We start from the raw sequence: 17,637 nt of genomic DNA on the forward strand, positions 1-17,637 counted from the left end.
AAAATATCTACAGACCCCTCGCATCCTGGACATAAATAGTTTCAACTCCTACCCTCAAAAAGACGTTATAGAGCACTGCACACCAGAACTACTAGACACAAGGACAGTTTTTTCCCGAACACCATCACTCTGCTAAACAAATAATTCCCTCAACACTGTCAAACTACTCACTAAGTCTGCACTACTATTACTATTAATCTTCTCATCGTTCCTATCACCCATCTCCTCCCACTTATGACTGCATGACTGTAACTTGTTGCTGTATCCTTACGATTTATATTGATTGTTTCCTAGTATGATTCGATGGCTTATTTGTACCCTGTGACTATCATTATGTGTTGTATCTTATGATTCTTGGCAAATGTATCTTTCCTTTGTATGTACACTGAGGCCATATGCACCAAAGACAAATTCCTTGTGTGTCCAATCACATTGGCCAATAAAGAATTGTAATCTAATCTAATAGTGGTTGTTGTGAGGAAAATAGGAGGAGAAAGAAGTATTATATACAATATTTACAAAAATAATAAAGATGAGGTAAAAAGCGATTAAAATAAATAACTCCTGCCACTTGTTCCATCACTTGAATAACTCCACAAGACTCAATTATTTGCATTCTTAGTTTATTTAGGTGATAGCTTAATGACAGTTGAAAGTTAAGAAAGAACCTCAGAGTGAGCTAGAACATCAAAGCATAGTAATTTAAAACCCATCACTCATCACCAACGCAAATCACAAACTTTAATCTCTAACTTGAGTATCTTTGATCCCAAATTCTTACTTCTTTGGATGAAGCTCTTAATTCCATCCCCTCCCAAATGTTCTTGAAAAGCCGTTCCATCCTTCCAGTCCCTTAGGATTCTGGCATTCTACTCTTTCAACGTTTAAACGAAGTAATCCATTCCCATGCTCCGTTTCTCCTTCTGGGTAGGTACAGCCATTCCTGATTGTACATCCCTGGGCAGTGACTATTGAACGGTATGCTGACACTGGGGGAGAAAAGGGGGAGAAGGAAGCATTTAGGAAACTTTTCTTAGTTTTCCCTTTCACTTTTAATGGTGTGGCACTGAGATATATTAATGAATGTATGCAGTGGTGGGATGCTGCCGGTTTAACAACTGGTTTGGTGATTGCGCGTGCATCAGTGGTGGGTTCCTCCCGGTTCGGTCCGGTTCGGCCGAGCCGGTAGCGGTGATGATATGACGTTACCGAACCGGTTCTCCCCCCCGCCCTCCCCCACCCACGTTATTCTTATCTTTTATTTGATCCCACCGCAAACTCTTGCCGTGGGGCTTCAAAGGGCCGTCTTACAGCTGATCAGTGTTAAAAGCAAACAAATGAGTCGGGACGTAAGTGCGAGGACTGGTCGTAAGTGCGAGGACCTTCCAGAAATGACTCTGACCAGCTAGCCACGCCCACCTAGTCACATGACCTCCAAGCCACACCCACAAAAAAAGCCACGCCCACAGAACCGGTAGTAAAAAAATGTAGAACCCATCCCTGGCGCGCATGCCTGCTTTGCGTCCGTGCACAGTTTTACAAATACTAACCTTCTGTGTTACCACTTGGGAGTAACACAGCTGAGGAGCGGATTGACGCTCTGCCGCGCCAATCCGCTGAGAAGATAAAGGTAAGTAAAGCACAGGGGCAGGCAGGTGGGCCGGCCAACCTGATCGTCCGAGTGAACCGGTTCGCTCCCAGCTGATTGTCGGAGCTACCGGTTCATCCAAAGCAGTCCGAACCGGTAGAATCCCACCCCTGATACGTATGTATCTGTCCGGTCATCTAGACAAGGCCTTCCCAGTGAGGCAAATAAGGAGTGGATGAGATGTTTGATAGGCCATTGTCTTGGACAGTCTCTCCCCTGAGGCATGTCCTACCCCCACTCTGTCAACCACCCCCAAATTACTAAAAATCTGTTTTAAATCCAGCAGCATTTGGGCCCCTGTTGATCGACTAAGGGGGATCTATCTCAAGTTTTGAATCAAAAGCTTTTTTGTTGTTTTCTTCCTTGAAAAAAAAAAAAAGAACTGAACTGAACGTAGCCAAAGACCGAAATATGGGTTTTACTTTGTACTGTTTATGTTTCTCTTTCATTTGCTGTAGGCTGAATTTCATTTGTTTCTAAAATGTTCCTCCCCAAAGTGATAAAGAATGAGGTTGCTCACGTGCGTAGTTGGTGAATTTCGAACTGAAACATTGATTCTCATCACCAAGACACAGCACGGATCCATTTTGTTCAGAAGAACCATTTTGTTCATAAGAGCCTGGACAGTAGAGCCCATTGGGTTTCAGGAGCTCACGCCTTGGTACTGCAAAGAGGAAGCTTCAGAGTTAGCAAATACTTTTAACAACCACAATACTGGGTATGTCTAGTTTGATGAAAAGAAGGACTAGGGGAGACATGATAGCAGTCTTCCAATATCTCAAGGGCTGCCCCAAAAAAGAGGGAGTCAAGCTATCCTCCAAAGCACCTGAAGGCAGGACAAGAAGCAATGGGTAGAAACTAATCAAGGAGAGAAGCAACCTAGAACTAAGGAGAAATTTCCTGACAGTGAGAACAATCAGTGGAACAACTTGCCTCCAGAAGGCCTGAATTCTCCAACACTGGAAGTTTTAAAGAAGATGTTGGATAAACCTTTGTATGAAGTGGTGTAGGGTTTCCTGTCAAAGCAGGGGGTTGGACTAGAAGACCTCCAAGGTTCATTCCAACTCTGCTATTCTATTCTATTCTATTCTATTCTATTCTATTCTATTCTATTCTATTCTATTCTATTCTATTCTCTTCTATTCTATTCTATTCTATTCTATTCTATTCTATCCTATCCTATCCTATCCCATCCCATCCCATCCCATCCCATCCCATCCCATATTTTATCCTATCCTATCCTATCCTATCCTATCCTATCCTATCCTACCCTACCCTACCCTACCCTACCCTACCCTACCCTACCCTACCCTACCCTACTCTACTCTATTCTTTCTGAAATATTTATAGCTCAACTAAGCGCCCTCTAATCATTTTGACTACCGTATTTTCCAGCGTATAAGACGACTTTTTAACACATGAAAATCTTCTCAAAAGTCGGGGGTCGTCTTATACGCCGGGTGTCGTTCTCCTGTAACCAGGCTCCTGTAACCAAAAGACTCTGACGAGCCTTAAATGGCTCTGGCGATCGAAGCTCTGACGATCCCAGCTTTGCTTGCTAATCAGGCAACTCAGCTGGGATGCCAGAGCCCAGAGCCCTGTAAAAGGAAAAGTTTTCCCCCTCCAGCTTGCTTACCTTAGCTGCTAATCGCAACGCTTGCCTTGCTTCGCTTGCCTGAATCCATTCCATCAGCAAGCCACTCCCTGCCTGCAATCATGCAGGCAGGAGTTGTGGACTTCAACTCCCAGAATTCCTCAGCCAGCAAAACAAAGCTGGCTGAGGAATTCTGGGAGTTGAAGTCTACAAGTCTTAAAGTTGCCAAGGTTGGAGATCCCTGTTCTATTGGGTAAGTTTTTTTCCCCTTTGGGAGCTTTAAAAAAAATAGTCAATTGGGTTTTTTTTAGTTCTTCTTTTTTAGACCTAGCCATTTAAAGTTTAGGAAGTTTTAAATTTAGCTTTCATATAAAAATAAAAATAAAATAAAATAAAGTAATATTTGTGCAGCTTTCTGAGATTTAGTGTGTTTCTGTAGTGTTTCACTCTAACTACACAAACACACAAAATCTCACAAAGCTGTATGTGGAATTTTGTGTGTGTAAAGTGTGAAAGTTGGTTTTTTGGGCTTTTTGTGGCTGTGTGAGGTTCCTGCTTGTTGCAGGGGCCATTTTGAGTCTAGCACAGCTGCTTTTACATTGTGGGTGAGCCTGTTGTGTTGTGTGTGTGTAAAGTGTGAAAGTTGTTTTTTTGGGCTTTTTGTGGCTGTGTGAGGTTCCTGCTTGTTTCAGGGGCCATTTTGGGTCTAGCACAGCTGTTTTTACATTGTGGGTGAGCCAGTTGATGTTTTTTAATTTTTATTTGGTGTGCGTTGGAAGAGGGGCAGTCTTATACGGCGAGTATAGCCCAAACCCTATATTTTAACAGGAAAAGTCAGGGGTCGTCTTATACGCCCAGTCGTCTTATACGCCGGAAAATATGGTACATTTCTTGTCATTCTCAGTCAGGAAAAGGTTTGTTTTCCCATTGTGTTCATACTCGAGTAGGGCATGAAATTTGGAATGCACGATTTCTTAATGAACTTAAAGGAACTTAGTGGGGTCTTTAGAAATGACTCAAAATAACATTTTAACCTCCTCCTCTCTTGCTCCGTCTGATTTATGTCAGAAGGATCATTCCATTGAGGCTGGAGGGGGTTTCTCAATAGATGGTTCTCCTTTTAGCGACAACCTCTTCCTAAGGACTTTCATGCTACTTGATCCCTCCGCCGACAAACATACAGGGTGCCGAAAGCAGTGACAACCTGCTCTTTCAAACAGGAGAGTCTGCTGCAGAGATGGGTTTCAGCAGATTCAGACCAGTTCTGGAGAACCAGTAGTGGAAATTTTGAGTAGTTTGGAGAACCGGCAAATGCCATCTTTGACTGGCCCTGCCCCCATCTATTCTCTGCCTCTAGAGTCCCAGCTGATTGGGAGGAAATAGGGATTTTATTTATTTATTTGTTTCCATTTCTATACTGCCCTTCTCCAAATAGGACTCAGGGCGGTGAACAGCCAAAGTAAAAAACAGAGCATACAAAATTTAAAAACAGTATTAAAATAATTAAATATTTTGGCCGTAAATTAAAACAACCCAATTTAAAATCAATTTAAAATTTAACTCAAGCCAGCCCAGCTAGTTGAAATAAATAGGTTTTCAGGGCCTGACGAAAAATCCGGAGGTCTGTTATTGTACGTAACTCTGGGGGAAGGTTGTTCCAGAGGGTGGGCGCCGTCACAGAGAAGGCTCTCCCCCTGGGGGTTGCCAGCCGACATTGTCTGGCGGACGGCACCCTGAGGAGGCCCACTCTGTGCGAGCGTACTGGCCGGTGGGAGGCTATTGGTGGCAGAAGGCGGTCTCGTAAGTACCCCGGCCCTAAGCCATGGAGCGCTTTAAAGGTGGTCACCAACACCTTGAAGCGCACCCGGAAGACCACCGGGAGCCAGTGCAGCTCGCGCAGGAGAGGTGTCACATGGGAGCGCCTCATCGCCCCCCATAATCCCCCGTGCGGCTGCATTCTGGACCAGCTGGAGCCTCCGGGTGCAACCCAGGGGGAGCCCCATGTAGAGAGCGTTGCAGTAGTCCAGGCAGGAAGTGACTAGTGCCTGAGTGACTGTGCGTAGAGAGTCCCGATCTAGAAAGGGGCGCAACTGGCGTATCAGGCGAACCTGATAAAAAGCCCCCCTGGCCACGGCCATCAAATGATCTTCTAAGGACAGCCGTGCGTCCAGGAGGATGCCCAAGTTACGAGCCCTCTCCGTGGGGGTGAGTGATTCACCCCCAATAGCCAGCGATGGCGTCAGCTGGCTATATCGGGACGCTGGAAGCCACAGCCACTCGGTCTTGGAGGGGTTGAGTCAGAGCCTGTTTCTCCCCATCCAGGCCCGCACGGCCTCCAGGCACTGGGACATCACTTCAAGGGCATCGTTGGGGTGTAGTAACCTTCCCCTGGGGTGGGGAGGGAATGGAGATTTTACAGTATTCTTCCCCTGCCACACCCACCAAGCCATGCCCACCAAGTCACACCCACAGAACTGGTAATAAAAAAATTTGAAACCTACCACTGGTCTGCTGGTTGTTAGAATGGGCATTTTAATCTCAGGTTACTTACTAAGAAGAGGTGCTGTATTACAGCCATCGGTCTCACAACACTCTACTCTCAGCTGCTGGAATTTGCCGGCTACCGATGTGAAGCTATAATAAGCTTTGGAGCATTGCTTATCTGTTGCACATGACTTGAAAGTATAGGATAGTGGAGCTCTGGCTGCAAAATTAAATCAGAAAAACAAAACAAAACCTCATTGTGGCAGGTAACAGAGAAATAAAAACATCCACCCTTCCAATTTAAAGATTTAAATTCAGATGCTTCTGATGATCAATTCTAAGTAGTGGAGAGGTTTTCAGCTGAGGATAAGGGGGCATAGATCTCGTGATGCTCCCTCTAGATTATCCTGCAATGAAATGGAAATCATGGAGAGGTGCCATTAAGACAGGGATGGGTTCTACTTACCTTTACTATCGGTTCGCAATGGGAGCACACGTGCAAGCGCAAATCGTCCATGATGACATCCGGGCGGGTAGGCAGAGCCTCTCACTGCTTTTACTACCGGTTTGCAAGAACCAGACCAAACCGGGAGCAACCCACCACTGCATAAAGAACTGCGGTGGCACAGTGTTAGAATGCAGTACTGCAGGCTACTTCTGCTGACTGCCGGCTGCCAGCACTTTGGCAGTTCGAATCTAGGGGTGAAATGCTCCCGGTTCGGACCGGATCGCCCAATCCGGTAGTGATAGCGGCAGGTGGTTCGGAGAACCAGTAGCAAAAATCCCTCCCCACCCCCATGCCCAGCTGAGCTGCATGATCATCAGAGGCTTTTTATTTTATTTTTAAAAGCATTTTTTCTACAACCTCTTCAGCCGAAAAAATGCTTTTAAAAGTAAAAAGAAAAGCCTCTGCCGATCAGGCAAGTCAGCTGGGATCGTCAGAGGCTTTAAAAAAAAAAGAAAAGCCTCTGCCAATCAGGCAAGTCAGCTGGGATTGCCACAGGCTTTAAAAAAAAAGAAAAGCCTCTGCTCATCAGGCGAGTCAGCTGGGATCGTCAGAGGCTTTTAAAAGCATTTTTTTACAACCTCTTTGGCTGAAGAGGTTGTAGAAAAAATGGTTTTAAAAGTAAAAAAAAAAAAAAGTTGGCCACGCCCACTCAGGTATATTACTCCCACCACCACCAAGCCATACCCACAGAACTGGTAATAACAAATTTTACATTTCACCACTGTTCAAATCTCATCAGGCTCAAGGTTGACTTAGCCTTCCGTACTTCCGAGGTCAGTAAAATGAGGACTCAGATTGTTGGGGGCAATACGCTGACTCCGTAAATTGCTTAGAAAGGGCTGTTTAAACACTGTGGAGCGGTATATAAATCTAGGTGCTATTGCTATTGCTACTAGAGAGCATTCTAACACCTTTGACTTCACCTGGGAGAAATTTACTCCAACTTCTTACTCCAGATAGGCTCGGATGAGATGGAGAAGAGTGATTAGAGAGCATTCTAACAGCTTTGACTTCACCAGGGAACGTTTCTATTCTTTTGAGCTGAATGAGGTGCAGTATGATGAGTTTAACAGATGCCGTTGTGTTCCTGATTGATGGCAACTAGATGTAGGAAACAGCCCAGGTACGGGGAAATGTCTGTTGTGACTCCCACCAACACCTATAAATCACCCCTTGATGCTCTGGGGACCAAAGGTATGAACATGGCAAACATCATTAAGACTGAAAGTGCATTTCACTCACTCATACTGCTGCGAAAGGAAAGTGAAAGACAATATTTTTCATCCGGTCCACATTCCACCAACTTCATGTTCTCGTTTTTGCATTCTTCTTTACAGGCAAAGCAGGACTGGCAGTTTAAAGATGCCGCTGCAAATAGAAGAAGAAAAAAAGGAAGGAACGAAGGGAGGGAGGGAGGAAGAGAGGGAAGGAGGGAAGGAAGGAAGGAAGGAAGGAAGGAAGGAAGGAAGGAAGGAAGGAGATTTCTAATCAGTCATGCTGTAGTTCTAGCAATGTTGAAGATCTGTAATGAGATAATTATCAGGCAGTCCTCAACTTACGGTGATCATTCAAAATATAGCGATTCCTTGAGAGAACCCACAATTGAAATTCTTCCCTTACTTTGGACAAATCCTTAACTACAATTTAGTCAAAATTCTTCCAGATTTCTCTTCCCTCCCATATTTACCGCTGGTGTTACCTGTTGAGATGACTGAAGAGAGGAGACACAGGATAAAAATTCGAGCAGACATTATGATGACAATGGTGAATCGACTGTGTTTAGTGACGGCAGTGTGAGATATTTATAGTTCCTGGTGTATGCCGACCTTGGAGGATGAGTTTGAAGAAATCTGCTGAGGAGGTGGAAGGGGAGTTGGGGATGACAATCAAATTCCACACAGAGTAGTAGAGCAACATCAACTTACACAAGAAGTTGGGGCATGGGAAAACCTGTACAGAATGCATCAAGATGAGTTAGGCAGTTAGTCATATTGATGGTGAAGAAAAACTTGATCTGTGCTCTTCCAGTTCATGATGTGGGGCCCATGTGGTAATGCCTATCTACTAACGGGGTAAGAAATGAGGCTCAAAATCACCATTGGGTTGAGATTATTTTGGTAAAATAACTGGGAGTGGGCAATCACTTAAATATGAGCCAGCCGTGTGTTGCAGCTTCCAAAAAAGCCAACACAGTTTATTTATTTATTTATTGGTTCGATTTATATGCCGTCCTTCTCCGGAGACTGTTAAGCAATAGCCTTCATACTTTTGTATATACCTGCTTTGTAGGGCTTTTGGCCCCTCCTAAGCGATGTTCTTTTTTATACAAAGTCAGTTTATTGCCCCCCCCAATCCGGGTCCTCATTTTACCTACCTCGGAAGGATGGAAGGCTGAGTCAACCTTGAGCCCGCTGAGATTTGAACTTGCAGTAATTGCAGGCAGCTGGCAGCTAAGTGCTACTTAACAGCACTTTAGTCTGCTGCGCCACCAAGGCTCAATAGTTCTAGGCTGCATTAACAGAGGGATAGAATTAAGATCACGTGAAGTGTTAATACCACTTTATAATGCCCTGGTAAAATCACACTTGGAATATTGCATCCAGTTTTGGTCACCACAATGTAAAAAAAAGGTTGAGACTCTAGAAAGAGTGCAGAGAAGAGCAACAAAGATGATTAGGGGACTGGAGCCTAAAACATATGAAGAACAGTTGCAGGAACTGGGTATGTCTAGTTTAATGAAAAGAAGGACTGGGGTGACATGATAGCAGTCTTCCAGTATCTAAGGGGCTTCCACAAAGAAGAGAGAGGATGTGTTTGTCAACCTATTCTCCAAAGGACAAGAAACAATGGGTGAAAACTAATCAAGGAGAGAAGCAACTTAGAACTAAGGAAACAATTCCTGATAATGAGAACAATTAACCAGTGGGAAACTTGCCTCCAGAAGTTGTAAATGCTCCAACACTGGAGGTTTTTAAGAAGAGATTTGACAACCATTTGTCTGTAATGATATAGGGTTTCCTGCCTACATGGGGGGCTTGGATTAGAAGACCTCCAAGGTCTCTTCCAACTTATTCACCAGGAAGGTGTGATGAAACAAGAATGTCCTCCAGATTCTTCTCTCTACCACAGGGGTCTCCAACCTTGGCAACTTTAAAACTTGTGGGCTTCAACTTTGAGAGCTGGCTGAGGAACTCTAAGAGTTTAAGTCCACAATTTAATTTAATTTAATTTAATTTAATTTAATTAATTTAATTTAATTTAATTTAATTTAATTTAATTTAATTTAATTTAATTATTTAATTTAATTTAATTTAATTTAATTTAATTTAATTTAATTTAATTTAATTATTTAATTTAATTTAATTTAATTTAATTTAATTTAATTTAATTTAATTTAATTTAATTTAATTTAATTTATCACATTTCTTTGCCACCCAACTCTCAAGGACTCTGGGAGGCTTACAGCAAAAATAATGCGAACAATGAATATAGAAAAATTATTAAAAAACATTATAAATTTTTTTTAAAAACATTAAAAGCCCATGCACGTCATTCATGGCTGGATCTCGCAAGATTGCAACAGTGAGATAAACGGCCCCAGGCCTGCCGGAAAAGCCAGGTCTTCACCGCTTTCCGGAAGGCCAATAGGGTGCAGGCGGTCCAGACTTCAGGAGGTAACTGGTTCCAGAGAGCTGGGGCAGCCACAGAGAAGGCCCTTCCCCCGCGGGCCTGCCAGCCGGCATTGTTTAGCTGATGGGACCTGGAGGAGACCAACTCTGTGGGATCTTACCGGTCGCTGGGAGCTATGCGGTAGAAGGCGGTCTCGAAGATAGCCTGGCCCTGAGCCATGTAGGGCTTTAAAGGTAATAACCAACACCTTGAATTGTGACCGGAGACCAATAGGGAGCCAGTGCAACTCGCGGAGAATTGGTGTAATGTGGGTGTACCTAGGTGCACCCACAACAGCTCGCGCAGCTGCATTCTGGACCAACTGTAGTCTCCGAACACTCTTCAGGGGTAGCCCCATGTAGAGCGTGTTGCAATAATCTAACCGTGAAGTGACAAGGGCATGAGTGACTGTGAGGAGAGCCTCCTGATCCAAGTAGGGTCGCAATTGGTCGCAACCAGACGAGCCTGTGCAAAGGTCCCCCTAGCTACAGCTGCCAGATGTTGCTCTAATCTCAGCTGTGAGTCTAGGAGGACACCCAAATTGCGAGCCCGTTCTGAGGGGGACAATTTCTCCCCCCCAGAACCAAGGATGGACAGTCGACATAGTCTTTAGGAGGCAATACCCAAGTCTTCAAGTTGCCAAGGTTGGAGACCCCTGCTCTAGCATATCTATCTATGGGCTGAAACACTGCTGACGTTCCTCGGTTGAACATGTCTACTCTGTCCAGCTGGGCCAGTTTGCCAGGTTCACAGATAGGAGACCCATGATACGCTCAAAGAACCACTTCTTCCTAGAAACCGTGGATTGTAAATCACCCTGAATTCAATACTGTTGAATTCCATTCGTGTTGCACCGGATTGCAGCACAACATTTGCAAGAATTCACATAAATTAAGCTCTGCAACTTTTTGGACCATTCCATAAGAAAGTCCGGAATGATGAGCTGCGTGTGGGAGGGAAAGGACAGTGGGAAAGAGTAGCTAGTTGAATGAGGAAATAATTGAACCTGGTCCCTCTAGACTTGGCGCCAGCTCCCTTATGCCTCCAGGCCCATGGTTAAACTGCTTTGCAAACAGCAGAAAGATACTTCTGGAAAAGAGGAGGCGTCAGTTTCTCTCCTGAATTATGGGAATTTGTAATGCGGACAACATGAGGTAAGCAGTGGTGGGATTCAATTTTTTTTTACTACCGATTCTGTGGGTGTGGCTAATGCGTTAAGCAATAGCCTTCATACTTTTGTATATTTATACAAAGTCAGCTTATTGCCCCCACAAACTGGGTCCTCATTTTACCTACCTTAGAAAGGATGGAAGGCTGAGTCAACCTTGAGCCTGGTGAGATTTGAACTTGCAGTAATTGCAGGCATCTGATGTTAATAACAGTGCTTTAGTCTGCTGCACTACCAGGGCTCCTATTAACTGCTTGATAATGTTTCTCCAAAAAGATAATCTTCCTTTATTTAAAAAAAAAAGGAGGGAGGGGGGATGGAGGAAGAAAAGGGGGGAGGGAGGGAGGGAGGGAGGGTGGAAGGAAGGAAGGAAGGAAGGAAGGAAGGAAATGTCTGCTCACAAGCTATTATGGTACTACTTATGGTAAAACACTGATCCTCATTGTTGCCGTAATTCGAGGATCGGACTCAATAAAGAATTCAGGATTGTAATATTCAAACAAATATTATTTATTCACAGAAGGCATTCTATATTCGCAGAGTGATTACAGATAGAAGCGAGTAGGAGGAGTATGTATCCCCTTTTATATCATTGGGGCGGGATTAAAAGGTAGGAGTGGTTACAGATGAATACATTAGGGAAGGAAGAATAAATTAACCCTTAGTACTCTATGAGCATATGCCTCTTTCATTTAAGAATAAGGCATTTATCCATGACAAATCCCCCTCTAAATGCCGATTCGACATACAGCAATAATTACATTCAGATTCAGATTCAGGACAATATAAAACATACAGTTTTGAAGTTAAATATTTATGTTGTTTTGTTTGCAAAGGTTTAGTCAATATATCAGCTATTTGTTCTGTGGTTTCACAGTGAATAGCTTTAATAAATCCATTTTGAGATAATTGTCTTACATGTTTGTATTTGATATCTATATGCCTAGATCTCTGACCAACGGCATCTGCTCTGGATATCTCTATAGCAGCTTTGTTGTCTTCATGTATAATAAATGGTAGTGAAGGACTTTTCCAAACATTGGTTAATAGGTCATTGAACCATATGAGATTATTAGAAGCTTTTGACAAGCATATATACTCTGCCTCAGTAGTTGATGTAGCTACTAGATCTTGTTTTCCAGTATACCAGTAGACTGGACAATTGTTAAGAAAGAATATATAGCCGGAGGTACTCTTCCTGCTTTTAGTGTCGCCTGCCCAGTCAGCATCAGCGTAACAAGTGAGAATAGGCTCTTTAACGTTGTTGGGCTCTAACAATAGGCAAAAATCTAAGCTGTGTTTCAAATACCTTAACACTCTTTTAATAGCTTTCCAATGATAAATTAAAGGCTTACTGACATATCTGGACAACAAATTGAGGGATAGAGCAATATCGGGCCTGGTCCAATTAGCGATATATAAAAGGGAACCAATAACTGATCTGTAAAGTGTATTATCATTAAACTCAGGGGATGATTCATTCATATTCTTTAGAAAGTCAGCTTGCATTGGGGTATCACAAGGTTTTGCATCATTCATATTGCATCTATTCAAGAGTTCAATAATTTTGTCCTTCTGGGACAGTCTAAATCCTTTTTTAGTCTTACTAATCTGTACTCCAAGATATTTATTTACTTTCCCCAATGATTTCAATGAGAAATGTTCTCCTAATTTTGTTACAAATGTATCTCTCTTATCTTTATGTTTACCAATATACAAAATGTCATCCACGTAAATTAACACAAATTCTAATGAATCACCATCTCTTCTAACAAAGAAACAATTGTCTGCAGTTGTGGCATTGAAGTTCATAGTTTTGAGTACATTGACCAAACATTCATACCAACGTTTACTGGATTGCTTTAATCCATACAAACTTTTGTTTAGTAACTATGTTTCATTTCTATTTGTGTTCTGACTATGAGGAGCTCTTACATATATTTCCTTATCGAGTTTTGCATGTAGGTATGCAGTTTGTATATCGTATTGAAAGACTTCAAGATTAAGGGCTGAGGCTATTACTAAAGCTGTCTTAACACTTTCAGTTCTTACAGTGGGAGAATATGTGACGGTATAATCCTCAGGATATCTTTGGGCAAACCCCTGTGCAACCAATCTTGCTTTATATAAAGTGTTACCCCCTTCTAAATTCTTAATTTTAAATATCCACCTAGTGCCTATAATTGTTTTATCTTTTGGGGCTGGCGTTGGAGTGAATACTTTGAGTTCTCGTAAACTGTCCATTTCTTTGGCCATGGCTATTTCCCATTTCTTTCTTTCTTCTGTGGGAAGTTCCAATACATCTTCATATGTATTAGGTGTTTTTTTTTTTTTTTTTTTTTTTTTTGAAAAAGTTTTAAAAACAAACATATTTTCCCCACAACCCCCCACAACCCCCCCAACCCCCCTCCCCCTCCCCGACTTCCCAGAGCAGAACACAAGGTATTTGTATTGATCTTTAACAATAATCTAAATTGCATAACCAATCATTAAACTAACATCCCTATAAAAAAAAATTCTTAACCCCCCATATATAAAATCCTATTTCTTAAACATAATACTTCTAATGTCACTTATGTAACGCTTATACAAATAAAAGAAATCATTCATAAGCTATTTGATATTTTTTGGTCTGATACTTATTTTGTATATAATCAATCCATCTTCTCCAGTCCTGTATGTACCTTTCTTGTGTGTGATCCTTCAGATATGCTGAAATTTTAGCCATTTCAGCTAAATTAGTTACTTTCAATATCCAGTCATCAATAGTAGGCAAAAAGTCCTTCTTCCAGTGTTGTGCTACCAACAATCTTGCTGCTGTTATCAAGTTCAAAATCAATTTAGTCTCTGCAACTGTACAGTCCGTAGTTATACCCAGTAAGAACAACTGTGGAGTAAATTTCAGTCTCTTTTTAAGAATATTCTGCATCACCCACCAAATCTTTATCCAAAATGCTTTGATTTTTCTACAAGTCCACCATATATGATAATAAGTTGCATCATCACAGTCACATCTCCAACATTTAGCTTGCACATTAGAATACATACATGATAATTTTTTAGGATCTAAATGCCATCTATAAAACATTTTATAAAAATTTTCTCTTAAATTTTGTGCTTGTGTAAATTTCACATTTCTAATCCAAATCTTTTCCCAAGTTTCCATCATTACTGGCTCTTGAAAATTTTGTGCCCATTTAATCATACAGTCTTTAACCAATTCCGTCTCAGAATCTATTTCCAATAAAGCATTATACAACCTTTTAATATGCATTTGTTTTCGATCTCTAATTTGTTTTACCAAATTCTCCTCATTTTGCACAAAGCCAATTTTTTGATCTTCCTTCCATCTAGCTTGAAGTTGACCATACTGAAACCATGTATAAATTATACCTTCTTCTCTCAATGTATCTAAAGATTTCAAATACATTACCCCCCTTTCCATAATAAGAAGCTCTTTATATGTAATCACCTCCTGTTTTTGTTCTATACTTATATTTTCTATTGCATGTCTAGGATTTGCCCATAAAGGTATCTTATAATTTAACTTATATTGATATTTTTTCCAAACCCTTAACCAAGCATTTCTTAATATATGAACCTTAAATACTTTATCCACTTTTTTGTCATATAACAAATAGGCATGCCATCCATATAACAAATCATAACCTTCTAAATTCAAAATTCTCCCCTCAGTTAAATTAAACCAATCACTGATTTGTGATAAAACCGCTGCTTCATAATATAATCTTAAATTAGGCATTTTAAGACCCCCTCTTTCACGTGTATCTTGTATAATTTTCATTTTTATTCTGGGTTTTTTCCCAGCCCAAATAAAAGTATTAACACCTTTCTGCCATTCTCTCAGATTTTCATCTTTCTTAAGCACAGGTATCATTTGGAACAGAAATAAAAATCTAGGTAAAACATTCATTTTAATTGCTGCAATTCTTCCCAATAAAGACAACTGTAATTTTTTCCAATTTTCCATATCCTTCTGTACCTTCTGCCAAAGTACCTCATAATTGTTTTTGTATAATTTTGTATTTGAAGCTGCTATGTATACCCCTAGATATTTAACCTTTTTAACTATTTCAAAATCTGTTAATCTTGCTAATTTGTCTCTTTCAAGTGTAGTCATATTTTTAACTATCATCTTTGTCTTATGTGAATTAACTTTAAATCCTGATACTTTCCCATATTGATTAATTATATCCAATATGTATGGAGCCGACTCTATAGGTTGAGATAAAGTAATAACCAAATCATCTGCAAAGGCTCTTAATCTGTAATCTTGTTGTCTAATTACAATACCCTTCAATTTTTGTGAATCACGTATCTTATTCAGTAATACCTCCAAAGTCAAAATAAATAATAATGGGGACAGAGGACACCCCTGTCTTGTTCCTTTCTCAATTTTAAAAGCCTCTGTTAAACCTCCATTAACTATGATTTGTGCTGATTGCTGCTGGTATATCGCTCTAATTGATTGTGTAAAATATTCCCCAAAGTGCATTTTCTCTATTATTTTAAACAAAAATTGCCAGTTCAAACGATCAAATGCCTTCTCTGCATCCAAGAATATAAACGCTGCAGGGACTTGATTATTTTTTTCCAAATATTCCAATAAGTTTACAATTTGTCTGACATTATATCTCATTTGTCTACCTTTTATAAACCCTGATTGATCATTGTGAATTACTTGTTGCATAACTGGCATTAGTCTATTAGGAGAACTTCCGGTGGCTCCGCAGACGTCGAGGACGGTCTCCATAGACCGCCAGCCACCCGATCTGTTAAAACCGCCCTGACAGCGCTAAACAGCTGTCCGGCGGTTTGAAAAAACTCTCCTTCGGGCAAAGAAGGAGAGGAGAGCCGGAGGGGGTGGGTAGAGCTCCCCGAAAGTCACTGGGTTAATTCCAGGGACTCGGAGGGTGAGAGCTCCCCAGTTCACCCCTCCCATCGCTCCGGATCGCTGGTGCCTCTGTCTTCAGAGCAAGACGTCTGCGTCCAATTCTGCCGGCAAACAGTGAGTTTTAATGATTTTCAACAAGGCAGACAGAGCGGAAGCAAGAGTGCAAGCTTTTTAAGAGAAACAGAACTTAACTCTGTGAATACATTGTTGCAAACGGAGCTCTCTGGAGCTGGAGGCTGGGAGGAAGCCTTTGTTATGGGCGGAAGGGAAAGTGAAAGTTAAAAGGAAACTGCTTGTTAACAGCCCTCTGCCTGAAGAGAAAACTACTGGGTTTTGAGTATAGTTTGAAGAGAGGATTGTTTATTTTGGAAAAACTTTGGGATATACTTTCTAAGACTGTTTACAAGATTTTCTGGCTGTAAAAGGAAAACTTTTTTTTAAATAAAATGGCTGCTAAACAACTAAAGCCACCAACTTCTAAAGGGGGAGGAGGTTCCCCTGTAGTGACTCAAAAACAACAACTTCCGGCTGATACACAGTCACAAGACCTTAAAGAATTTATAATGGGTGCCCTGAATAATCAGACAGAAATGATGAAAGGATTTTCAGAGGAGTTAAAGAAACTTACAAGTGTGGTGGAGGAAAAACATGATGAAATAAGAGATGACATTGTTTATGCAGTTTCAGGATTGGCTACTCACATGTTAAAGATTGAGGAGAGAGTGCGGGAAATTGATGATGCTAACTTGGAGATTGCAACTAAACTGGGAGAGGTTATGATACAGACAGAGAAAGTGGATGACGAGATGGTTATGTTACAGTACAGGTCAATGGAATTTGCCCTGAGGTTGAGAGGTTTGAAAGAAAAAAGTGGTGAAAATTTAAAAGATGTTTGCTCCAATGCTTTAGCAGAGCTGATTCCAGAAAGGCCAGCAGACGTGGCAATTCAAATGGACAAAATTTACAGGGTCAATTCCTGGCTGGCAAAACAAAAGCAGTTACCAAGAGACGTGGTGATCTATTTTACAACAAGGAGAGTTAGAAATGACATTTTGCAAGCGTCTTATAGAAATAAGATTAAAGTGGAAGGACAAGAGCTGGTGGTCCTGAAAGAGCTTCCTCCTAAAATGTTAAGAGATAGAAAGCAGTTTGGCTTTTTGGTGAATGAACTAAGAAACCAGCAAATTCAGTACAGATGGGATGTCCCATTTGGGATAATAGTGCCATACGCTGGGCAAAGACATCGTTTAAACACAGTTGGAAAAGCAAAAGATTTTTATGCCAATGTTTTAAAGGCTGGAAGGCCACCCTCACCAGGGGGTGCTAGAAAGCAATTGGAAATTACTCAACAAGCGAAAGATGGAGGGCAACCACAAACCTATGCTCAAGTATTAGCAGGAGGAGCTATTCTGGAAGAAGATCCATTACTGACTGGGGGTCCACCACCAACCTTGGAGTCATTAACGATGATTCAGCTGCCAAAAGATCAACGATTGACAAGGGCTACCTATAAACAACATATGGCACAACAGCCTCAAGATCCAACTCAACAAGCCCAAAAAACGCAAGGAGTGGGAGGAGCTAGGCCGAAGTCTAAAATGGCGGAGGAGGTTCAGCTGATGCTCTCAAAGCTTGGAACGCCCAGAGATGG

At 41.5% G+C, this 17,637-nt stretch overlaps 1 protein-coding gene across 2 annotated transcripts; it reads right to left on the bottom strand.

Moving 5' to 3' along the window:
• Positions 1-606: 606 nt before the first annotated feature.
• On the bottom strand, positions 607-7,985 carry LOC139321128 (phospholipase A2 inhibitor gamma subunit B-like). Of its 2 annotated transcripts, XM_070949753.1 has the most exons (5): positions 7,934-7,985; positions 7,477-7,602; positions 5,794-5,946; positions 2,169-2,312; positions 607-989 (listed from the first exon to the last, which is right to left on the bottom strand). In XM_070949753.1, the coding sequence occupies exons 1-5, from the start codon at positions 7,983-7,985 to the stop codon at positions 799-801; spliced, it is 666 nt and encodes a 221-aa protein (XP_070805854.1). In that variant the 3' UTR covers positions 607-798. The 2 variants fall into 2 exon arrangements, 1 of the variants encoding a protein (XP_070805854.1); XR_011600754.1 differs by lacking the exons at positions 607-989; positions 7,477-7,602; positions 7,934-7,985 and having other exon boundaries at positions 2,224-2,312; positions 5,744-5,850.
• Positions 7,986-17,637: the final 9,652 nt, after the last annotated feature.

Source organism: Pituophis catenifer, unplaced genomic scaffold, assembly GCF_029215685.1.
Source record: "Pituophis catenifer annectens isolate HBS135680 unplaced genomic scaffold, rPitCat1.0.hap2 SCAF_9, whole genome shotgun sequence".
Lineage (NCBI taxonomy): Eukaryota > Metazoa > Chordata > Lepidosauria > Squamata > Colubridae > Pituophis > Pituophis catenifer.

What these genes read in the sequence shown, in the direction of transcription:
- LOC139321128 (XM_070949753.1), bottom strand. Translation starts at nt 7,985, where the DNA reads ATGTCTGCTCGAATTTTTATCCTGTGTCTCCTCTCTTCAGTCATCTCA. An exon ending in CTCTTCAGTCATCTCAACAG is followed by an intron (nt 7,603 to 7,933) that starts GTAACACCAGCG and finishes TTCTATTTGCAG; the next exon opens with CGGCATCTTTAAACTGCCAG. An exon ending in TTCCTTTCGCAGCAGTATGA is followed by an intron (nt 5,947 to 7,476) that starts GTGAGTGAAATG and finishes TTAATTTTGCAG; the next exon opens with CCAGAGCTCCACTATCCTAT.